At 42.1% G+C, this 25,393-nt stretch overlaps 1 protein-coding gene across 1 annotated transcript in view; it reads right to left on the minus strand.

The window, feature by feature from the left end:
* Window positions 1-7,823: 7,823 nt before the first annotated feature.
* The window catches only part of LOC137657748 (hypoxanthine-guanine phosphoribosyltransferase-like), a 58,026-nt gene continuing 40,456 nt past the window's right edge, over window positions 7,824-25,393 (minus strand). Inside the window, exon 6 of the mRNA XM_068392220.1 lies at window positions 7,824-9,795. Coding sequence (XP_068248321.1) covers window positions 9,745-9,795 — 51 coding nt within the window. The 3' untranslated portion in view covers window positions 7,824-9,744. The remainder of the gene's footprint in view (window positions 9,796-25,393) is intronic.

Raw genomic sequence — 25,393 nt, forward strand, 5'->3', positions numbered from 1 at the left:
ACTTCAGTGGCCTTCAAACAGAACCGTTCTCTGCAGAGTGTTATGGATGCAACCTATTGGAGAAACAAGTCAGTGTTCGCATCATTCTATCTCAAAGATGTCCAGTCTCTTTACGAGTACTGCTACACCCTGGGTCCATTCGTAGCAACGAATGCAGTAGTAGGCGAGGGCTCAGCCACTACATTCCCATAATCCCATAACTTTTTAACCTTTCTCTTGAATACTTTTTATGGGTTGTACGGTCGGCTAAGAAGCCTTCCACATCCTTGTTGATTTGGCGGGTGGTCAATTCTTTCTTGAGAAGCGCCAAGGTTAAAGGTTGTGATGAGGTCCTTTAGTATGGGTTGCAGCCCTGTATACTTTAGCACCTTTGAGTTGATTCAGCCTCCCAAGAGGAACGCTGCGCTCAGTAAGGAAGACGATCTTATTAAAGGCAGAGTAACGGTTCAAGTCGACTTCCTTACCAGGTACTTATTATTTCATTGTTATTGTGGATAACTGATTATATGAAATATGGGATACTTAGCTATCCTTTAATCTTGTACACTGGTTTTCACCCACCCCCCTGGGTGTGAATCAGCTACATGATTATCGGGTAAGTTTAATATTGAAAAATGTTATTTTTATTAATAAAATAAATTTTTGAATATACTTACCCGATAATCATGATTTAATCGACCCTCCCTTCCTCCCCATAGAGAACCAGTGGACCGAGGAATAATTGAGGAGGTGTCAACAAGAAGTACTTGAGTACCTGGCCACAGGTGGCGCTGGTAAATACACCCCCTTCTAGTATTGTGATAGCTGGCGTATCCCTCCATAGAATTCTGTCGGGCAACGGAGTTGACAGCTACATGATTATCGGGTAAGTATATTCAAAAATTTATTTTATTAATAAAAATAACATTTTTCCCTCAAGTTGAGGAAACCTCTGTTGTTGTTCCTACCCGTTCTGACTCTGCGGTTCAGCATTCTGGTCCTTTTGCTTCGCTACCTTCTGCTGATGAAGTGTCGGATGATGAGGAGGCACATCTTGATCCCTCATCAGACGTGGAGGAGTCTAAGCTTTCTCCATTGTCTGTTGATTTTAGAAAGGTCTTGGCTCTACTCAGGGAGCTTTACCCTGACCACTTCGTCTCTGCTGTTCCCCGCTCTCCTCCATCTGAGTTTTCGCTAGGCGTGCAACAAGCTAAGTCGAGCTATACTAAGCTTGTCCTAGCTAGATCCTCCAAGAGGGCCTTAAGGACCTTAGGGGAGTGGCTTCAGTCTAAACAACACCTGGGCAAGACTTCCTTCATGTTCCCTCCAACGAAGCTCGCATCGAAAGGTTGCGTTTGGTATGCCACAGGGGAAGCACCAGGCTTGGGAGTTCCTGCCTCTGCCCAGGCTGACTTCTCAAGTCTGGTGGACTCGCCTAGGAGGACTGCGATGAGACGCTCGAAGGTTTGTTGGACCTTCTCAGACCTGGATCATCTTCTGAAAGGGTTGTTCAGAGCTTTCGAAATGTTCAACTTTCTCGACTGGTGCCTGGGAGCCCTCAGCAAGAAAACATCTCCTGCGGACAAAGACTCTGCCATGTTAATTATGTCCTGCATGGATAAGGCTATCAGGGATGGATCGGGTGAGCTAGCGTCGTTATTTGTATCAGGGGTGTTGAAGAAAAGGGAACAACTGTGTTCCTTCCTCTCAGCCAGCATTACACCGTTCCAGCGGTCACAGCTCCTTTTTGCTCCACTCTCAAAGTTCCTCTTTCCCGAGGAGCTAGTTAAGGACTTGTCGGCTGCCCTGATACAGAAGGACACGCACGATCTTGTAGCCTCATCGGCTCGTAAGTCTAAGGTTACCACCTCTGTCCCCAAGACTTATCGCTCTCCAGTGGCTGATACCCCGGCCACTAGGTTCATACCGCCCTTTCGTGGTAGAGCCCCCAGCCGAGGAAGCTCCCGTCCAGACTCTCACAGGGGCAAGTCTAAGAAAGGACCCAGGACATCTAAGGGAAAGCACTGACTCTCAGATTCTCCAGACAACAGTAGGAGCCAGGCTCAAGATCTTCTGGCAAGCCTGGGAGAAGAGAGGTGCAGACGCACAGTCTGTCAGTTGGCTGAGGTACGGTTACAGGATTCCATTCTGCCTCAAACCGCCTCTGACCACATCGCCCATCAACCTCTCTCCCAACTACAAAGAAGAGGACAAGAGGCTAGCATTGCAACAGGAGGTGTCGCTACTTGTGCAGAAGAAGGCAGTGGTTATAGTCCGGGACCATCAATCCCCGGGCTTCTACAACCGTCTCTTTCTTGTGGCCAAAAAGACAGGAGGTTGGAGACCGGTGCTGGACGTCAGCTCTCTCAACGAGTATGTCACCAAGCAGACGTTCACAATGGAGACGACCAAGTCGGTCTTAGCAGCGGTCAGACAGGAGGACTGGATGGTCTCGTTGGACTTGAAAGATGCATACTTTCACGTTCCCATTCATCCAGACTCCCAACCTTTCCTGAGATTCGTTTTCGGAAAGGTTGTCTATCAGTTCCAAGCCCTGTGTTTTGGCCTAAGCACAGCTCCTATGGTCTTTACTCATCTGATGAGGAATGTAGCGAAATTCCTGCACTTATCGAACATCAGAGCCTCCCTCTACCTAGACGACTGGCTGTTGAGAGCCTCCACGAGTCGTCGTTGTCTGGAGAACCTCTCTTGGACTTTAGATCTAATCAGAGACCTAGGTCTATTAGTCAATATAGAGAAATCTCAACTCATTCCCTCCCAATCCATTGTGTACCTGGGAATGGAGATTCAGAGTCGGGATTTTCGGGCTTTTCCATCGGCCCCCAGGATAAACCAAGCCCTACAGTGCATCATGAGCATGCTGAAGAGGAGCAATTGCTCAGTGAGACAGTGGATGAGTCTCACAGGGACCCTCTCATCTCTGGCCCTGTTTGTCGAGCTAGGGAGACTCCACCTCCGCCCTCTTCAATTCCATCTTGCAGCTCATTGGGACAAGGGCTCGACTCTAGAAGCAGTCTCTATCCCTATCAACCAAGAGATGAAGACCACTCTCCGGTGGTGGAAGCACAATCTTCTTCTCAAGGAGGGTCTATCATTGGCCATCCAGACCCCCCATCTTCATCTCTTCTCGGATGCATCGGACTCGGGCTGGGGTGCGACCTTGGACGGACGGGAATGCTCAGGAGTATGGAACAAGGAACAAGGATTACTCCACATCAACTGCAAGGAACTGTTAGCAGTCCATCTTGCCCTGTTGAACTTCAAGTCCCTCCTGCTAGGCAAAGTGGTGGAGGTGAATTCAGACAACACCACAGCCTTGGCTTACATCTCCAAGCAAGGAGGGACCCATTCGAGGAGCCTTTACGAGATCGCAAGGGACCTCCTCATTTGGTCAAGAGGTCTAAACCTCACACTGGTCACGAGGTTCATCCAGGGCGATATGAATGTTTCAGCGGATCGCCTCAGCAGAAGGAATCAGGTCATTCCCACGGAATGGACCCTCCACAAGAGTGTGTGCAACAGACTTTGGACGTTGTGGGGTCAACCTACCATAGACCTGTTTGCCACCTCCATCACCAAGAGACTTCCGCTTTATTGTTCCCCTGTTCCAGACCCTGCAGCGGTTCATGTAGATGCTTTTCTTCTGAACTGGTCCCATCTCGACCTGTACGCATTCCCTCCGTTCAAGATTATAAACAAAGTTCTGCAGAAATTCGTCTCGCACGAAGGGACACGGCTGACGCTGGTTGCTCCCCTTTGGCCTGCAAGAGAATGGTACACAGAGGTACGTCAATGGCTAGTCGACTTCCCCAGGACTCTACCTCTAAGAGTGGACCTTCTACGTCAACCACACGTAGACAGGTTGCACCCAAACCTCCACGCTCTTCGACTGACTGCCTTCAGACTGTCGAAAGATTCGCTAGAGCTAGAGGCTTTTCGAAGGAGGCAGCCAGTGCGATTGCCAGAGCTAGAAGAATTTCCACTCGTAGAGTCTACCAGTCTAAGTGGGAGGTCTTCCGAAGCTGGTGTAGAGCCAATTCAATATCCTCTACCAATACCTCTGTGATCCAAATAGCTGACTTCCTTCTTCATCTTAGGAATGAGAGATCCCTTTCAACATCTACGATTAAAGGGTATAGGAGCATGTTGGCCTCAGTCCTCCGCCACAGGGGTTTGGACCTGTCTTCCAACAAGGACCTTCAAGACATTCTCAAGTCTTTTGAGACGTCTAAAGAACGTCGTCTTTCCACTCCAGGCTGGAATCTGGACGTAGTCTTAAGGTTCCTTATGACATCTAGGTTCGAACCTCTCCAGTCAGCTTCCTTCAAGGATCTTACCCTCAAGACTGCTTTTCTCGTTTGCCTTGCAACAGCTAAGAGAGTCAGTGAGGTTCATGCCTTCAGCAAGAACATTGGTTTCACAACCGAATCAGCTACATGTTCTTTTCAGCTTGGATTCCTAGCAAAGAACGAGCTTCCTTCACGTCCTTGGCCTAGATCGTTCGAAATACCTAGCCTCTCCAACATGGTAGGTAACGAACTAGAGAGAGTTCTTTGCCCTGTCAGAGCTCTCAAATATTATCTGAAGAGGTCTAAACCTATTCGAGGACAGTCAGAAGCCTTATGGTGTGCCATCAAGAAACCCTCGAGACCCATGTCCAAGAATGGGCTTTCGTTCTATATAAGGCTTCTGATCAGAGAAGCACATTCTCACTTAAAGGAGGAAGACCTTGCATTGCTGAAGGTAAGGACCCACGAAGTAAGAGCTGTAGCTACTTCGTTGGCCTTTAATAAAAACCGTTCTCTGCAGAGCATTATGGATGCAACCTATTGGAGGAGCAAGTCAGTGTTTGCATCATTTTATCTGAAAGATGTCCAGTCTCTTTACGAGAACTGCTACACCCTGGGACCATTCGTAGCAGCGAGTGCAGTAGTAGGTGAGGGCTCAGCCACTACATTCCCATAATCCCATAACCTTTTTAACCTTTCTCTTGAATACTTTTATTGTTGTTTTTATGGTTGTTACGGTAGGCTAAGAAGCCTTCCGCATCCTTGGATTTGGCGGGTGGTCTATTCATTCTTGAGAAGCGCCTGGGTTAAAGGTTTGGTAGAGGTCCTTTAGTAGGGTTGCAACCCCTTGTACTTTGGCACCTTTGGGTTGATTCAGCCTCCAAGAGGAACGCTGCGCTCAGTAAGGAAGACGAACTTTAAATAAAAGGCAGAGTAACGGTTCTATTCGACTTCCTTACCAGGTACTTATTATTTCATTGTTATTTGAGATAACTGTTATATGAAATTTGGGATACTTAGCTATCCTTTAATCATGTACACTGGTTTTCACCCACCTCCCTGGGTGTGAATCAGCTACATGATTATCGGGTAAGTTTAATATTGAAAAATGTTATTTTTATTAATAAAATAAATTTTTGAATATACTTACCCGATAATCATGATTTAATCGACCCTCCCTTTCCTCCCCAGAGAGAACCAGTGGACCGAGGAATAATTGAGGAGGTGTCAACAACAAATGATTGAGTACCTGGCCACAGGTGGCGCTGGTAAGTACACCCCCTTCTAGTATTGTGATAGCTGGCGTATCCCTCCATAGAATTCTGTCGGGCAACGGAGTTGACAGCTACATGATTATCGGGTAAGTATATTCAAAAATTTATTTTATTAATAAAAATAACATCTTTCGGAGTCTGTGTTACGCTTTTGTTAGGCGGCGAGCAGTTATCCGATGACTGCATAGGGTCAGAGCTGTCCTAATGGCTGTAACCAGGACGCTGGACCTGTCCTGAAAGGACTGATTTTCGCTTAAGGGCTTCGAAACCTTGTGACAGGTTTCTTATGTGAAAAGCCTACGGATGGCGAGGAGAAACAACGTCTCTCTCGTCTTATGGTAGGGGAGATCTTGGTAAGAAACACCCGATACCATAGAGGGAAAACGTCTGTTCGTTGGTCAAGGCCTCTCGAACCCATAAGTCTTTTGACATTACTTCTCCCCTGGGCTTGGGAGCTTGCAAGAGGTCCCGGACTAGGTGAACGACAGGCACGAACAGACGAACCCTCGGACGCAATACTGTAACACTTTGCGCCTCGGACGCAACACTGTAACACTTTGCGCATATCACTTTATCACTTCGATTTTCTGTTTTGCACTTATTTCTACCTGAAACACGCAATTCTACCCTTCATTAAAAGGTAGTAATTGCGAAATTAGTCGTATAATGCAAGCTCATAATACCAGCAAAAAACAGAAAACATATTTTAAGATAAAAAGAAAAATCAGTGGCTGGGAAAGAGACTAAACACTAGTTCATATAACTACGTTTTCAATCTCTCACCGCACATAGCCTGGGGACGAGAATAAAAACCTAAAAACGTTTTATCCTTCCTCCCCGTACAGAGACTAGGGACGAGAGTAACACGAGAACAACGTTACCCGCTTGAACGGAACGTTTTCTCTCCTCTCTCTCCCTCCGTCTCTATCTCTCTCTCTCTTTCTCTCTTGATTTCGCACCTAAGAGAAGAGCCCAATTATATATCGTCAAAATAACATGTTATTTGACTAAAGGAAAAAACTGAAAGGTTTTTCAAATAAAAAGTTCCTTTAAATTAGAATTTAAAACATTTAAGCTAAGAAAGAATGAACAAAACGTCAGAATCGATTTACTCTTACTGCAAAGTGAAACCGTGATACACTCTCTCTCTATCGTAACGATAGAGCGCATGTTGAACGTCCTGAACGTCAACAACTGCGTAGCATAAAAAACTAAACGTTAGTTCATCTTTGAAAACAGTACGAAGACTATCAAAGAAATTCTTTCATAAAATATTACATTTAAAAAGTTTTAAATTCTTTAAAAGCTAATTACGATATAAAGGGCTCAACGTTGATTAACTTCGGTTCCAAGTTAGGACCGCCTACTATCAGGAAAGGTCGCATATAAACAAAACATTAAAATTTATTTTTTTATGTTTATAATAAATGGAAAGTTAATCGAAGAGGCCTAATAAAGGCGGAGAGATATAAAATATATAGATCTATAACGTGATAAGATAATTACTAAAAGCCTAAACACACTTCCGTCTAAGGGAAGGGTCGGCCATTTAAAAGTGAAAGAAAGTCCATACTCTCTTTGTCACCATAATTAAATCTATCCAAAACGAGTTCAAGTTTTGAGATGAAGATAAAACACCTGCATAGCGAAAGCTCAAAACTATAATAGTGTACTTCACCAATAGTTGTGAAAACAAATCCAGTTAGCAACAGCGAATTAGTAGGTCTTGCCGGTAGCCCGACAGAGAGAAAATTGAGTTCTTTGTTTACATTGAGTACTGAGTACCTGCACGACAGATGGCGCTGTTGAAGTACACCCCCTACCTGCATAGCGATCGCTGGCGGATTTTTAACGTAGAGTTTTCTGTCGAGCAACAGAGTTGCAGCTTATATAATCACCGGCTAAGTTAAATATTGAAAAATAAAATTTACTTTGAAAAATGTTCTTTATTTTACTGGCAACACTTTCTCAATATTGTATATCTATTAAAAAAGTTCCCCTACAAGATGCAATCTAAGAGTGAGTTCTTAAGTTAAAAATTTCTCAAGTTGAAACTTTCTTAAAGAATTTATTGTACACTATATTTCTGTCTCTTTTCTTTGCAGTACATATATATAAAGGTTTTTTTGCCCATAGGCTCTGGACATGCTAAAATTGAAGGTATCTTTTTGAAAATCAAACTGAACCCCCTGTTACCAGTAGATTTGATCTTCAGAACCAAAAGTCAACTGCTAAGGAAATCTAGAAATGAAACATACAATTCAGAAATGAGTTTATAAGAATGCTTTGTTATTCCAGAATACTCTGTACATTGGAATGATACTTGGAATGAAAATATTTTGTACATTCTGATTCAGTAATGAATAATGAACAAATAATTTCTAAGAAATATAAATAAGTCCTATGAACAATTAACTAAAAAAATCAAATGCTGCAAGAAAATAGTTAAACAGGGTCTTTCTCTTGTACTGCTACACTTACCTACAATATGAATAGTGTCTACAGTGGAATGCATTGCACATACATTGATATCAGTTGAAAAATGGAATAATTGTATTCCTTTCTCTGTTGTAGCAAAGCTGACAATTTCCTAGGCTGCTTTACAACATAACCTGACACCATTAATTGAAAGGGACTATCTAGATTTCATGTTTTTCATAATAATCAAGCATATTTTAAATTGAATATTTGATCTTGATAGAAAATTCTCTTAAAGAAGGTAGAGTTCCTGCTGAATACATATAATGTTTCCGACTCGTTTTATAGTTAATCTTACACCTTTATTTGGAATACGGTACATACCTTAATAAAAACAAATTTAGAGGCAAACAATTATATAAAACTAGACAAAACTAACCTGTTTAAATCAGAAACTGAACAGATATTAGATAAGTTTAACACATTAAAAATGTCAATTATTGTACAATATATGACTGACAAATAACTAAATGCTAGTTTTATAGCTGAGAGAAGTAGATGCAAAGGATTTGTGTATCAACAGATAAATGCTCAGTCAACCAAAACATTGAAACTCAGGACTATATGGTAAACCAAAATAAAATCATCTCAATATAACTTCAAATCAAAATAATATAAAACATATATAATGCAAAACAAAATATAAATTACAAGAAATGCTAATTTTTCTAATATAAATACAACTGCATGATAATTAAATATAGAAAACTTTCTTAAGGAGAGAACAATAGAATAGGAACAATAATGTCATAACAAAGATTTCAATGAAGATGCATTGATTCTAGGAAATACAACTGTACTTATGAAAGTGATTAAAGTTTCTCCGTGCAATATGAGATAATCATATTACTAAAAAGATATTGTGTACTTATATAAAGATTCTGTAAGAAAACAAAACAATAATATAAACTTGGCACACTACTCCAAAAGTACTGTGTAGCTCATAATCTACAAATCAATGCTATGCCAATGAAAAGGAACTACTGGTAGTACTTTTTTTCAGTTTCAACCTAAATATACCTGTTACACTGTCAATTCCATGTACAACCTCTCAAAATCTACTTCCATCTTGAGCAGATAGCACCAAATATCTCAGTATGTTTTTAAATATGGCAACGACACAAGCATGTTATTAACTGGGAGCTTATGCCTTAAAAAGCATCTGATATTTTTAACCGCTAACCTCGGATACAAAATTTGTTGTACAGTATAATGCATGACTACCATATGATTTTCATCCCCTTTGATTAATTTATAATGATGGCAAAGGAAGGGAGATGGAAAAGGAAGAGAACAAGAGCCTAATCTTGGAGTATTTTACAAGGAAATGACTCTTGATCAATCCAATTCTAATGAATTGTAAGACAAGATCAAGACCACCTAAATCTTCAGAAAAATTGAGTATATTATCTAAACACAAAAATATCTATCTAAAGAAATCATTTAGTAGCCGCTTCACTTTTTAATGGCAGATCTACTGCCAAAATTTAGATTAAAGCCTTTTCTCTTAAAGAACTAAAATTTTCAACAAATTGTAATAGAATACTGTACATATTACTGTAATAAGCTTCAAAAATAAAATACAATAATTTTTTAAATTTTCCTAAGCCAAAAACCATTCAAAATATATACCACATTTTCTACATATCTTGTAGTATCACCAACAGTACTGAGTAGCTGTACGATAACTGCCTGTGGCTGTGCTAAGCGACTGCATACTTCTTCTTTCCATTTTCGTTTATTACACAAATATGCTGTGAAAATATAGGAAAAATTTTAAAATGCAGAATTTTAATCATAAAATAATAAAATACAGTACAGTATTCATATTGCTTCTTCTCCAGAAGAATAGCCTAATCAACACTTATCCGTAAAATTTTAAAATTTTCCCATTTTTTTTTTTTTTGCTTCAATAATTACATGCACTTAACAAGGGAATGAAACCCTATAGCAGTGAGGGTGAAAAGCCTAGGTTACCATCTCAGTTAATCTAATCATTCAGTCTTGATACTATGATGAATCAGTGGGAAGGAGGGTGGGCATTATTATTATTATTATTATTATTATTATTATTATTACTATCCAAGCTACAACCCTAGTTGGAAAAGCAAGATGCTATAAGCCCAAGGGCTCTAACATGGAAAAATAGCCCAGTGAGAAAAGGAAACAAGGAAATAAATAAACAATATAAAAAGTAATGAAAAATTAAAATAAAATATTTTTAAAAACTTTAACAACATTAAAGCAGATAATTCATATATAACTATGTAAAGACTTATGCCAGTCTGTTCAGCATAAAAACATTTATGGCAACTTTGAACTTTTGAAGTTCTGATTCAACAACCCAATTAGGAAGATCATTCCACAACTTGGTTACAGCTGGAATAAACCTTCTAGAATACTGTGTAGTATTGAGCCTCATGATGGAGAAGGCCTGACTATTAGAATTAACTGCATGCCTAGTATTAGGAACAGGATGCGACTGTCCAGGAAGATCTGAATGTAAAGGATGGTCAGAATTATGAAAAATCTTATGCAACATGCATGACGAACTAATTGAACGACGGTGCCAAAGATTAATATCTACATCAGGAATAAGAAATTTAATAGACCGTAAGTTCCTGTCCAACAAATTAAGATGAGAATCAGCAGCTGAAGACCAGACAGGAGAACAATACTCGAGACAAGGTAGAATGAAGACTTAAAACACTTCTCTTGAATAGATTGATCAACAAATATCTTAAAAGACTTTCTCAATAAGCCAATCTTTTGTGCAATTGAAGGAGACACAGACCTAATGGGTTTCTCAAAAGTAAATTTGCTGTCGAGAATCACACCTAAAATTTTAATCTCAAAAGTAAATTTGCTGTCGAGAATCACACCTAAAATTTTAAAAGTCATACAAAATTTAAGAAACATTATCAATGCTGAGATCCAGATGTTGAGTCACTGTCCTTGACCTACTTACAATCATACTTGAGTTTTGTTAAGATTCAATTTCATACCCCATAATTTGCACCATGCACTAATTTTAGCTAGATCTCTATTAAGGGATTCAGCAACCCCAGATCTACATTCAGGAGATGGAATTGATACAAAGAGAGTAGCATCATCTGCATATGCAACAAGCTTGTATGTATATGAACATCAGGCGAGTATAGAAATAAGAAATCTTATTGATAAAATTCTGTATATTTCTATGATGTTCATATTGCTGACTCCAACACTTTGTTGGAGGTGGGGTGCAATTGAAGGAAAGAAAGGAATAATTTGAAATACAAATACTTTACTGTAATACGAGGTTAAGGGTTACAAACCTAGTCTGGTTTCTTGTCTAGAATACTTTATGTTTAAATCATTTAAACTACTGGTTGAAACAAGTCTCCAAATTATTTACTAAATACTGTACTGTAAACTGCTACTAAATGTTATTTTTGATCCAGTTTGTTTTTAGAAATGATTCTAAATTAGATGTTAAACACAATCTCATATTCGTGGCTAAGTTATTAATAAATTAACTGAACTCAAAATTACTTAAACCACATCCCAAATGGTTCAGTACAGGATTAAATATTGATCTATATTCCTTAATGCCTGAAATAGAAAGTTTTTTGTAAAAATTAAAATAAAAAAACTAACAAGATTGTCCAAGCAAGTTCTAGCCATAGCCAAATATCTAACTTTGGACCAATCATAAGGACTTGCTTCTCTTCTTCTACAGAAAGCCTGAAAAGGAACTGTTGCTATTATCAGTCCCAAATATAAAATCATCTGAGTTGGTTCCAGTAGGGACTTCTTGACATTGACTAAGAACCCCAGCTGATCCAACAACCTCTGTGATCAAACTTGTTGAACTCAAATCCTCCCCAATGAATTGCTTAAAATTAGCTAATTGTCTAGGTACAAAAGAACTCTTAGTCCCCGTAAGCTTAACCATTTCGTGATGGGGTCATCCTTATGGGGAATACCTGTGGTAATGTCCTGAGACCAAAATAAATCTTCTTTAACTGATCCATTAACAAACTGAAGGTATTTCCTTGATTTTAGATGAATTAGAATATGGAAATATGCATCCGAGAGTTCTATCAAGAACATCCAATCCTGTAGTTTGATCACTCCCAGAACCATTGAGGGTGTTTCCATTGAGAACTTTGCAAACACTAAACTTGAGTGCCGAGACATCTAGAACTAGTCTCCACCCTCCTGAGCTTTTGGGGACCAGGAATAACCTGTTGTAGAACCCCAGGGAAGGATTTAATATTTCTTCTTACACATCCTTCTTTAAAAATGTTATTTTTATTAATAAAATAAATTTTTGAATATACTTACCCGATAATCATGTAGCTGTCAACTCCGTTGCCCGACAGAATTCTATGGAGGGATACGCCAGCTATCACAATACTAGAAGGGGGTGTACTTACCAGCGCCACCTGTGGCCAGGTACTCAATCATTTGTTGTTGACACCTCCTCAATTATTCCTCGGTCCACTGGTTCTCTCTGGGGAGGAAAGGGAGGGTCGATTAAATCATGATTATCGGGTAAGTATATTCAAAAATTTATTTTATTAATAAAAATAACATTTTTCAATATTAAACTTACCCGATAATCATGTAGCTGATTCACACCCAGGGAGGTGGGTGAAAACCAGTGTACATGATTAAAGGATAGCTAAGTATCCCAAATTTCATATAACAGTTATCTCAAATAACAATGAAATAATAAGTACCTGGTAAGGAAGTCGAATAGAACCGTTACTCTGCCTTTTATTTAAAGTTCGTCTTCCTTACTGAGCGCAGCGTTCCTCTTGGAGGCTGAATCAACCCAAAGGTGCCAAAGTACAAGGGGTTGCAACCCAACTTAAAGGACCTCTACCAAACCTTTAACCCAGGCGCTTCTCAAGAATGAATAGACCACCCGCCAAATCCAAGGATGCGGAAGGCTTCTTAGCCTACCGTAACAACCATAAAAACAACAATAAAAGTATTCAAGAGAAAGGTTAAAAAGGTTATGGGATTATGGGAATGTAGTGGCTGAGCCCTCACCTACTACTGCACTCGCTGCTACGAATGGTCCCAGGGTGTAGCAGTTCTCGTAAAGAGACTGGACATCTTTCAGATAAAATGATGCAAACACTGACTTGCTCCTCCAATAGGTTGCATCCATAATGCTCTGCAGAGAACGGTTTTTATTAAAGGCCAACGAAGTAGCTACAGCTCTTACTTCGTGGGTCCTTACCTTCAGCAATGCAAGGTCTTCCTCCTTTAAGTGAGAATGTGCTTCTCTGATCAGAAGCCTTATATAGAACGAAAGCCCATTCTTGGACATGGGTCTCGAGGGTTTCTTGATGGCACACCATAAGGCTTCTGACTGTCCTCGAATAGGTTTAGACCTCTTCAGATAATATTTGAGAGCTCTGACAGGGCAAAGAACTCTCTCTAGTTCGTTACCTACCATGTTGGAGAGGCTAGGTATTTCGAACGATCTAGGCCAAGGACGTGAAGGAAGCTCGTTCTTTGCTAGGAATCCAAGCTGAAAAGAACATGTAGCTGATTCGGTTGTGAAACCAATGTTCTTGCTGAAGGCATGAACCTCACTGACTCTCTTAGCTGTTGCAAGGCAAACGAGAAAAGCAGTCTTGAGGGTAAGATCCTTGAAGGAAGCTGACTGGAGAGGTTCGAACCTAGATGTCATAAGGAACCTTAAGACTACGTCCAGATTCCAGCCTGGAGTGGAAAGACGACGTTCTTTAGACGTCTCAAAAGACTTGAGAATGTCTTGAAGGTCCTTGTTGGAAGACAGGTCCAAACCCCTGTGGCGGAGGACTGAGGCCAACATGCTCCTATACCCTTTAATCGTAGATGTTGAAAGGGATCTCTCATTCCTAAGATGAAGAAGGAAGTCAGCTATTTGGATCACAGAGGTATTGGTAGAGGATATTGAATTGGCTCTACACCAGCTTCGGAAGACCTCCCACTTAGACTGGTAGACTCTACGAGTGGAAATTCTTCTAGCTCTGGCAATCGCACTGGCTGCCTCCTTCGAAAAGCCTCTAGCTCTAGCGAATCTTTCGACAGTCTGAAGGCAGTCAGTCGAAGAGCGTGGAGGTTTGGGTGCAACCTGTCTACGTGTGGTTGACGTAGAAGGTCCACTCTTAGAGGTAGAGTCCTGGGGAAGTCGACTAGCCATTGACGTACCTCTGTGTACCATTCTCTTGCAGGCCAAAGGGGAGCAACCAGCGTCAGCCGTGTCCCTTCGTGCGAGACGAATTTCTGCAGAACTTTGTTTATAATCTTGAACGGAGGGAATGCGTACAGGTCGAGATGGGACCAGTTCAGAAGAAAAGCATCTACATGAACCGCTGCAGGGTCTGGAACAGGGGAACAATAAAGCGGAAGTCTCTTGGTGATGGAGGTGGCAAACAGGTCTATGGTAGGTTGACCCCACAACGTCCAAAGTCTGTTGCACACACTCTTGTGGAGGGTCCATTCCGTGGGAATGACCTGATTCCTTCTGCTGAGGCGATCCGCTGAAACATTCATATCGCCCTGGATGAACCTCGTGACCAGTGTGAGGTTTAGACCTCTTGACCAAATGAGGAGGTCCCTTGCGATCTCGTAAAGGCTCCTCGAATGGGTCCCTCCTTGCTTGGAGATGTAAGCCAAGGCTGTGGTGTTGTCTGAATTCACCTCCACCACTTTGCCTAGCAGGAGGGACTTGAAGTTCAACAGGGCAAGATGGACTGCTAACAGTTCCTTGCAGTTGATGTGGAGTAATCCTTGTTCCTTGTTCCATACTCCTGAGCATTCCCGTCCGTCCAAGGTCGCACCCCAGCCCGAGTCCGATGCATCCGAGAAGAGATGAAGATGGGGGGTCTGGATGGCCAATGATAGACCCTCCTTGAGAAGAAGATTGTGCTTCCACCACCGGAGAGTGGTCTTCATCTCTTGGTTGATAGGGATAGAGACTGCTTCTAGAGTCGAGCCCTTGTCCCAATGAGCTGCAAGATGGAATTGAAGAGGGCGGAGGTGGAGTCTCCCTAGCTCGACAAACAGGGCCAGAGATGAGAGGGTCCCTGTGAGACTCATCCACTGTCTCACTGAGCAATTGCTCCTCTTCAGCATGCTCATGATGCACTGTAGGGCTTGGTTTATCCTGGGGGCCGATGGAAAAGCCCGAAAATCCCGACTCTGAATCTCCATTCCCAGGTACACAATGGATTGGGAGGGAATGAGTTGAGATTTCTCTATATTGACTAATAGACCTAGGTCTCTGATTAGATCTAAAGTCCAAGAGAGGTTCTCCAGACAACGACGACTCGTGGAGGCTCTCAACAGCCAGTCGTCTAGGTAGAGGGAGGCTCTGATGTTCGATAAGTGCAGGAATTTCGCTACATTCCTCATCAGATGAGTAAAGACCATAGGAGCTGTGCTTAGGCCAAAACACAGGGCTTGGAACTGATAGACAACCTTTCCGAAAACGAATCTCAGGAAAGGTTGGGAGTCTGGATGAATGGGAACGTGAAAGTATGCATCTTTCAAGTCCAACGAGACCATCCAGTCCTCCTGTCTGACCGCTGCTAAGACCGACTTGGTCGTCTCCATTGTGAACGTCTGCTTGGTGACATACTCGTTGAGAGAGCTGACGTCCAGCACCGGTCTCCAACCTCCTGTCTTTTTGGCCACAAGAAAGAGACGGTTGTAGAAGCCCGGGGATTGATGGTCCCGGACTATAACCACTGCCTTCTTCTGCACAAGTAGCGACACCTCCTGTTGCAATGCTAGCCTCTTGTCCTCTTCTTTGTAGTTGGGAGAGAGGTTGATGGGCGATGTGGTCAGAGGCGGTTTGAGGCAGAATGGAATCCTGTAACCGTACCTCAGCCAACTGACAGACTGTGCGTCTGCACCTCTCTTCTCCCAGGCTTGCCAGAAGATCTTGAGCCTGGCTCCTACTGTTGTCTGGAGAATCTGAGAGTCAGTGCTTTCCCTTAGATGTCCTGGGTCCTTTCTTAGACTTGCCCCTGTGAGAGTCTGGACGGGAGCTTCCTCGGCTGGGGGCTCTACCACGAAAGGGCGGTATGAACCTAGTGGCCGGGGTATCAGCCACTGGAGAGCGATAAGTCTTGGGGACAGAGGTGGTAACCTTAGACTTACGAGCCGATGAGGCTACAAGATCGTGCGTGTCCTTCTGTATCAGGGCAGCCGACAAGTCCTTAACTAGCTCCTCGGGAAAGAGGAACTTTGAGAGTGGAGCAAAAAGGAGCTGTGACCGCTGGAACGGTGTAATGCTGGCTGAGAGGAAGGAACACAGTTGTTCCCTTTTCTTCAACACCCCTGATACAAATAACGACGCTAGCTCACCCGATCCATCCCTGATAGCCTTATCCATGCAGGACATAATTAACATGGCAGAGTCTTTGTCCGCAGGAGATGTTTTCTTGCTGAGGGCTCCCAGGCACCAGTCGAGAAAGTTGAACATTTCGAAAGCTCTGAACAACCCTTTCAGAAGATGATCCAGGTCTGAGAAGGTCCAACAAACCTTCGAGCGTCTCATCGCAGTCCTCCTAGGCGAGTCCACCAGACTTGAGAAGTCAGCCTGGGCAGAGGCAGGAACTCCCAAGCCTGGTGCTTCCCCTGTGGCATACCAAACGCAACCTTTCGATGCGAGCTTCGTTGGAGGGAACATGAAGGAAGTCTTGCCCAGGTGTTGTTTAGACTGAAGCCACTCCCCTAAGGTCCTTAAGGCCCTCTTGGAGGATCTAGCTAGGACAAGCTTAGTATAGCTCGACTTAGCTTGTTGCACGCCTAGCGAAAACTCAGATGGAGGAGAGCGGGGAACAGCAGAGACGAAGTGGTCAGGGTAAAGCTCCCTGAGTAGAGCCAAGACCTTTCTAAAATCAACAGACAATGGAGAAAGCTTAGACTCCTCCACGTCTGATGAGGGATCAAGATGTGCCTCCTCATCATCCGACACTTCATCAGCAGAAGGTAGCGAAGCAAAAGGACCAGAATGCTGAACCGCAGAGTCAGAACGGGTAGGAACAACAACAGAGGTTTCCTCAACTTGAGGGAAAACCTGAGGTTCAGACTGCATAGGCTGAACAACAGTCGGAGCAGAAGGCAGGTGCAAGGGTGAAGGAGGTTGACTCCTAGCAAGAGTTGCACCCAAGGATTGCACCAGCTGAGCGGAGGACGGAGGCGGAGTAGTCCGTTCCTGTTCCTGAGAGATGAGTGGAGCATGAGAAGGTTGAGGCTGCGCAGAACAAGGTAAAGTTCTAGCAAGCTGAGGCTCCTGAGGCGCAAGTGCATGGTGTGATGAGGGTTGAACTCGGTGCAGCGCTGGTTGAGCAGACAGACTCACGGAGGGGAGAGGTTGTTGTACCCCAACCGAGAGTTGCACCACTGGTGGAGCAGCAAGGGGAGGAGGAGGAAGAGTGTAACTCTCCTGATCCCAAAGCAAGGGTAGCCTTAAAGAAGGCTGAGGCTGAACAACACTGTGAACAGCAAACTCCGAAAGTGGTTCAACATCGTACGCCTGGCAGATGGTGCTGCGACCAGGCGGAGCAGGTGCAGGCTGGGCGAGCACAGGCGGAGCAGGTGCAGGCTGGGCGAGCACAGGTGCAGCGAGAACAGGTGGAGGGAGTGCAGGAGGTGCAACACTCTCAGCCCGACACTCACGCATCAAGTCCGAAAGCTGAACTTGCATGGACTGAAGCAGGGTCCACTTGGGGTCGGCAGAAACGATAACAGACTGAGGTAAAGTCACAGTCGGGGTCTGTATAGGCAGAACCTTACTCCTCTTGGGCGGAGTACAGTCGACCGATGACAGAGGCGAGTCGGAGCTGAGCCAATGACTGCAACCTGGCTGAGCACTCGCTGACTGAACTCTACGTTTAAGCGGTCTCGAGACCTGAGACCAACGTTTCTTCCCTGCATGAAGATCAGCGGACGAGAAGACGGGCTCAATCGTCTGCAGGTGGGAGTGACGGTCTAAGGAAGACACGCCCGCAACCACCGAGGATAATTCTGTGCGCCTAACAAGGCCTGTCGAACCCTTAAGCCCTTCGACATTGCTTCTCCCCTGGGCATGGGAGCTTGCAAGAGGTCCCGGACTGGGAGGACGACTGGCTCGCACAGAAAAATCCTCACGCACCACACTGGCACCACTAGCACTTGGCACTGCACAGACACTAGCACTCGTCACAGCACTGGCACTATTTCCACCCACTGCACTCTTGACCTTCAGTTCTTTAACCTCGGCCATCAGAGACTTATGGTCACTTACCACTGATTCTACTTTATCTCCTAAAGCCTGAATAGCACGCAAAACAGTTGACATATCAGGCGGAGGGCACACAGTAGGTTCGGGGGTAGCCACTACAGGGGTAGGAAAAGGTAGGGGATCATGAGGTGAGGAAAACATAGAAGAGTGAGAAGAACTTCTCCTAGCTCTAGTTCTCTCTAACTTGGATGAATATTTTAAAAGACGTACAAAATCCAATTCCGAAAGTCCGGCGCACTCCTCACACCGATTTTCTAATAGACAGGGCCTGTCCCTACAGTCAGAACAAGCGGTGTGAGGATCTACCGAGACCTTCGGAATACGCCTATTGCAAGACCTACATCGTCTATGGGAGGGAGCTTGCGAAACGTCAGACATCTTGTTTCAAAGAGTAAGTCAAAGGGTGATCCAAAAACAAGCAAAAATTCATTAACCGTTAATCAGAGTTTATATAAAAGCTAACTAGCTAATATAAAAAGGATTCCAGTATGCGACAGCCGTTAATCTAAGAGAATACTTCACCAAATATCCATGAATAAACTCGAAGACCATGAGCGTATCCCAGAACGTCTAGCCGGAAGCACGACAGAGGAATAATTGAGGAGGTGTCAACAACAAATGATTGAGTACCTGGCCACAGGTGGCGCTGGTAAGTACACCCCCTTCTAGTATTGTGATAGCTGGCGTATCCCTCCATAGAATTCTGTCGGGCAACGGAGTTGACAGCTACATGATTATCGGGTAAGTTTAATATTGAAAATTTGCAATTTCTTTTTAAAGTGACTGAACTTTTGCTGTATTGGTAAGATAACTTGGATACAGGTGAGTTGGTAATTACTGGTATTCAATAGCCTTCTTTGACTACAGCCAAGACCCAAATGGGGAAGAAGTGATTCTTCCTCCTACTGAACTAAGGTTGAAATGACCATCTCACTGTTCTATAATGAGGTTTTTGAGTTCAGTTGGCAATCCTTCGGGAACATCTACTATAACAGAAGCAGAGTAATGAGAAAAGTTGATCTTCATTCCTGTTTTCTTGGGGCTAAACTAACAAGTTTAGCTTGTCACCCCCGTGAAATTAAAACTCTTGATGCCCTTCGATGCTTGTGGAGGTGAAGACCCAAGTGGTAGTGTACCTTTGTTTTCTGGAAAGAATACCGATTTCTTAGCTCGTTACGTTGTCCGTTATTAAATGCAAGATAGTAAGAAGAGGTTCTTTCAGCAATTGTTGGAGATACTCCATTAAGTAAATGTGTTTGTGGTAGCTGTAGCCCATCGGATTATTGAACTCTCATATTATCCAAAATTTTTTAAGGTCTTTTGGCAAAACATCTAAATGGGTATGCTGGAGGTAATTATTTGTTCCCTAGTTTACAATTTGGCTTTTGTAAGGGCCTTGGAGCATATGATGCCCTTCTTGCAATCTTCAATGCTGTGAAAACTCTTTAATTGTGCTCAAGAAGTTTGTATGATTGGCCTTTATTTTAGTGCTGCCTTTGAAAACTCAAAACAGTTGAGAGTAGGTGGGCAAGATGTATCTTTTCTTAGCATCATTATTGAATTTTTTTAGTAATAGATTACAGAGTTATTGATGGACACCATAATGATTATAAGAATGTAAAATCTGGAGTTCCAAAGGGCAGTGTTCTTGGCCCATTACTTTTCATACTATATACACATATGTGGTTTGGCCTAGAAAACAAGAGCATTACATATACTAATACAGTGCTTTCTTTGCATCAATTCAATCTCCTAAATGTAGATCTGGCATTGCTGAATCCAGCAATAAAGATCTAGCTAAAATTAGTGCAAATTATAGGGCTTGAAGTTGAACCATAACAAAACTCAAAGTATGATTGTAAGTCGAGGACAGTGGCACCTCAACATTCAGATATCAGCATTGATTATGTTTCTTTTATCTCTGTATGATTCTTTCAAAATTTTAGGCAAGAAACGCATACAATCTGTCTTCTTAAATTGCACAAAAATTGGCTTATTGAAAAAGTCTTTCAAGATTTTCAGTGATCAATATATTCCAAAGAAGTGTATTAAATTTTCATTCTACCTTGTTTTGAGTAATTTTAACTGGTCCACAGCAGCTGAATCTCATCTTAATTTGTTTAACAAGAACTTGCAGTCTATTAAATTCCTTATTCCTGATTTAGATAATTTTGGCACCATCATTCAGTTGGTTGTTTATGCAAGTTGCATAAGAATTTTCATAAAAATTATCATCCTTTGCATTCAGATCTTCCCAGACAGTACCATCTTGCATGTAATACTAGGTATGTAGTTAATTCTACAAGATCATGAGGCTCAATACTACACAGTATTCTAGAAGTTTGATTCCAGCTATGACCAGATTGGGTATGATCTTTCTAATCAGGCAGTTGAATCATTGGAACTTCAGAAGTTCAAACCTGCAGCGAATGTTTATGTTGAACAGGCTGATATAAGTCTCTCTTCATAGTTTATGTATGACAGATCTATTCTAACGTTGTTACTGATCTTAAAATATTTAAAATTAATTATTTTTTACTTTTCATGTAGTTTATTTATTACCTTATTTCCTTTTCTCACTAGGCTATTTTTCCCTGTTGGAGCCCCTGGCTTATAACATCCTGTTTTTTTTTATTTCAACTACAGTGGTAGCTTAACTAGTAATAATATCTCTTGAACAAATGGGACTCCTTGTTGGTCCATCTGAGCTTGAGAAATCTGACTTATAACTGAAAAGTTGGGTATTTCTATAAACCAACCTCAGGACATCAGTTTGAAATCTGTTTTCAACTTGAGCAACTACTTGATCAGTCAACTCTATCCAACACAGGTTCCAAAATAGAAATTAATTTTTGTTTTTGTACCTAAGACACTAAACCTACCATAGAAGTGTATACCTGTTCTTCTACACTTTATCACACAACACACAAAGGCGGATAATGCTTCGGCAATCCCATCTAATACTGCTTTATTTAGGTAGGTCAGATAATCTAAAATTACATCAAAATCCTGATGACCAGGAAATTTCTTTTCTATGAGATTAGAAACAACCTCTATAATAGAATCTACAAAGAAGAGTGATTTAATTACCTTCCTTATCTGATTACCTACAAACAATATCTATTAGTTAACCAACTTGCATAAATTGAGTTTTGAAACTTTCTTTTATTAGGCAGAATGATTGGATCAAGACTGGTTACTAAATAACCATCCTAGACAATTGATTGATTATGTTATTTCTGGCCAAAAGCCAAGTGCTGGAGCTGCAAGGCTATTCAGTGCATATATATCTTTTAGTATAAAATATTAGCATATAAATTAAAGTGAAATATAGCAAAATCAAATTAAATCTATACAACAGATTAAAATTTAAAACCACAATAAAATCATAAAACTATAACTCATAAAAAATATCAATATCTTTTAAAAATTGTACAACTTCCTCCACTGGAGCACTCTCACCTAAAATTTCCCCAAAGGACATACAGGTATTGACTAAAAGATTATTTGTACGTTGACATCTAAAAACAGGACAGGATACTAAAATATGCTCAACGGTTACATACACTTGGCAAGCAGAGCAGTGAGGAGCCTGCCTATCTGCCCCACTTGCCATCAGATACCTAAGAGTATAATTTGTGAGCCCTATACTTGACCGAGTAAGATCAATAGTAGACCTTCTGTCTACCTGGAAATGCAATCATGGTTGGACAGGCCTAATTACTATTCAAATTAGACCAGTGGGCCTGCCACTTTTCTATACAATAAAACCTAATACTACTTTTAAACTTGGAAACTGGGATGCCCATGCTGGAAATGTGACTAAGCCTAGTTGCAGCCTTAGCTGCAGTGTCGGCTCGCTCATTGCCTATAATTCCAACATGGGACGGAAAACAACATAACTTAATCGTAGAATGCTTTCTATTTATCAAAATATAAAACCAATCCTGAATTTCTTCTACAAAATGATGACAAGAGACTAAACTTCTCAATGCTACTAAAATAATCAACAAGTAAGGAAAAATGGTAAAAATTGTATTAGAAAAATTTCTATAAATTAATTCTAGAGTGGTCAAAACTGCCAACAGTTCTGCAGTAAAATAGAAGGACTTACGGAAGTCTTTTTTTTTTTCCTTTTTTTTCTTACATTATCAGTTGCCACTAGGGAGCAACCCACACCATCAGAACTCTTAGAACCATCAGTAAAAATATGATAAGAAGTATCATTCTCAGAAGCATGAGATAGAAAACTAACCCTTGACTGCTCATCTGAGCTGTTCCTTTTACTATCCATAACTGGACAAATCTCCATCTTAGGCCTATTCCAAGAAGGATACTTTGAAGGGGTAATTTCAGCCACTGAAGGGGGAAGTAATCCCACCTCAATAGCTGAGGTTTCTAGTCTAACCTCTAATGGTTTGAGTAACCTAGCTTTAGTTGGTCCTCTACCAACAGGTTGCTTAACAAACTTAAAATTTGGGTTGAGCTTTGAGGTAAGAACATGAGACATATACCTCAAATCCCTGAATTCACATCTAAGCTATCTACAGGTGATGTCCTATACGCAGCTGTGCAAATTCTCAAAGCCATGTTATGAACAACGAGTTTTGCCAAAGCGGTTTTGCATGCAGATCCATATATCTGACAACCATTATCTATTTGGCCTGGTATATCCTCAACAGACATGTCCTATCAGCTCCCCAGTTGAAACCAGACACAACTTTCAGGATGTTAAGTCTAATTTTCACATTACATACCACTTCATTAATATGCTGAGAAAAAGTAAATTTCTTATCAAACAAAACACCCAGGTACTTAATGCTATCTTCTTATGGTAAAAGGGAATCATTCAAATACAACTTAGGGATCTTTTCCACTCTTCTTAGCCAACAAAAACATATGGCTTTGGTTTTTTAGAGAAAATCTAAACCCTCTAGCACTGGCCCAAGTTGTAGAAGCATTAACCCTTTTACCCCTAGGCTATTTAGAACTTTCCAACCCTTAACCCCCAGGCGGTTTTTTTTTTTCAAGCACATTTTGCAATATATATTTTTTAAATTGCTCTAACAGCCTTAATTTTCATCATAGAGAGGTCAGATTGGTCTCATTCTTTTGGAAGATGGCCGAAGTTTCTCATAAAGTTATCAAAAATGTGCAAAAAAAAATGTAAATAGCAGTTTTACGCAAGGACGTACCAGTACGTCCATGGGGTAAAGGGGTGAGTTTTGTGAAACGTACTAGTACGTCCATTGGGGGTAAAAGGGTTAATAGCAGTTTGGATTTTATGACATGTTTTGTATTTTTCGTTAGATTAAAATTCATGAAATATAAAATATCAAAAATTTTAAGTAATTTTTATTTTTCCTAACATACTTACCGAGAACTACTTTCTTAGGAGTTACCTGTAATCTCCTCTCTACCGACTAGAGTTTTGTGTAGTATACCCTACACCCGTTTTCTATGGAGGGCTAACCCGGGAGTGAGAGAACGTGCCCCGAGGGTAGCCTTGAGCTAGGTCGGCGTCAGCTTGGGTCCCGTTAGCCAGTAAGTTCCTCGGATGTTGCAAAAAGTCCCTGCAAGGGCAGAAAGGCACTCGGGGAAGGTAGGGAGGGCCATTACCCGAAAGTAGTTCTCCGTAAGTATGTTAGGTAAAATAAAAATTACTTAAAATTTTTGATTTGTTCCAACACAAATATTTACCTCTAACTACTTTCTTAGGAGACTTACACTTTAGGAGGTGGGAGTGGCTTCCTGACCTTCAGACCCAGCAAAGCGGCCGCGAAGAACCCTAGATATGAACTAGGTTCTTAAAAACTGGGAAACGAACGGTAGGGTAAACTACACAAAGAGCTCACGTTAGTGTCTAGGTACTCACCCTTTGAAAAATCTTTTGATGTTGAGTCCAGTAACAAAGTTGCAGAGACATGTTCTTCATTGGTTACATAAGTGTGGTTATCTCCGATAGGGATAGGAAACGGGGATTAGGGTGAAAAGGAATGAACCTGTGTCTCCTGGTTTTGCTATCCACGATTGTGGCTGGGGCTTCACCGTTGAATCACTTGGAGCGCGGAGATGACTGTCCCAATGGAGAACCAGTCTAAGGACCTTCTTGAGTAATCCTTGAGGTAATGGGCAGTAAAGGTCGACTGGTTCGACCAGGTGCCCGCCCGAAGGATCTGGCCCACTGCCATGTTCTTCTCAAAGGCTAAGGAAGTGCTCAGACCTCTGATATCATGGGGCTTGGGAGTACCTGGCAAGGCTAGTCCTCCTTGTAGGCCCTGGCAATAACTTGTCTCAACCAAAAGGATATGGTATTCTTCGATACCTGCTTCTTTGTAACACCTGTGGAGACGAAAAGGCTCTTGATGCCTGGCCGGAGATGTGCAGTCCTCTCAAGGTATTTCCTAATGGCACGGACAGGGCATAACCTCAAATCCTCAGGATTCCCAGTCCTAGGAATAGCTGGCAGAGAGAACCCCTCGAATTTAGGATCCCAGACTGCTGGGTTCTGGGTTTTCGCCACGAACGAAGGGACGAACTTGAAAGAGATCTCTCTCCACCCCTTCGAATGAGAGACGACATAAGACAGCCCATGGATCTCACCTACCCTTTTCGCAGAGGCCAAGGCCAACAAAAAAGACCGTCTTGAGAGTGAGATCCCTGTCTACAATATCCTTCATTGGTTCGAACGGGGGGCTACTTAACATCTTCAGGACCCTAGCCGAGTTCCACTGAGGCCCCTAACAGTTTGAGGGGAGCAGGACTGTTCAAAACTCCTGACAAGCATAGAGATGTGTCTAGAGGAGCCCAGGTCGATGCCCTTCAGAAGGAAGACTTGACCCAAGGCTGCTCGTACTCCTTTTATAGCTGGGATTGACATCCCTATTTCGTCTCTGAGATATACTAGAAAGTGCGATATCTGGGACTGAGGCTTTGAGGGGTTTGATGCTCTTCGAAGCGCACCACTTCGTGAAAGAGGCCCATTTCGCTTGGTAGACCGCTGCCGACGACCTTCTCAGGTATCGCGACATCCTCTTAGCCGTTCCTGACGAATATCCTCCCTTCCTCAGGAG

This window comes from Palaemon carinicauda, chromosome 18, assembly GCF_036898095.1.
Source record: "Palaemon carinicauda isolate YSFRI2023 chromosome 18, ASM3689809v2, whole genome shotgun sequence".
NCBI classification, from domain to species: domain Eukaryota; kingdom Metazoa; phylum Arthropoda; class Malacostraca; order Decapoda; family Palaemonidae; genus Palaemon; species Palaemon carinicauda.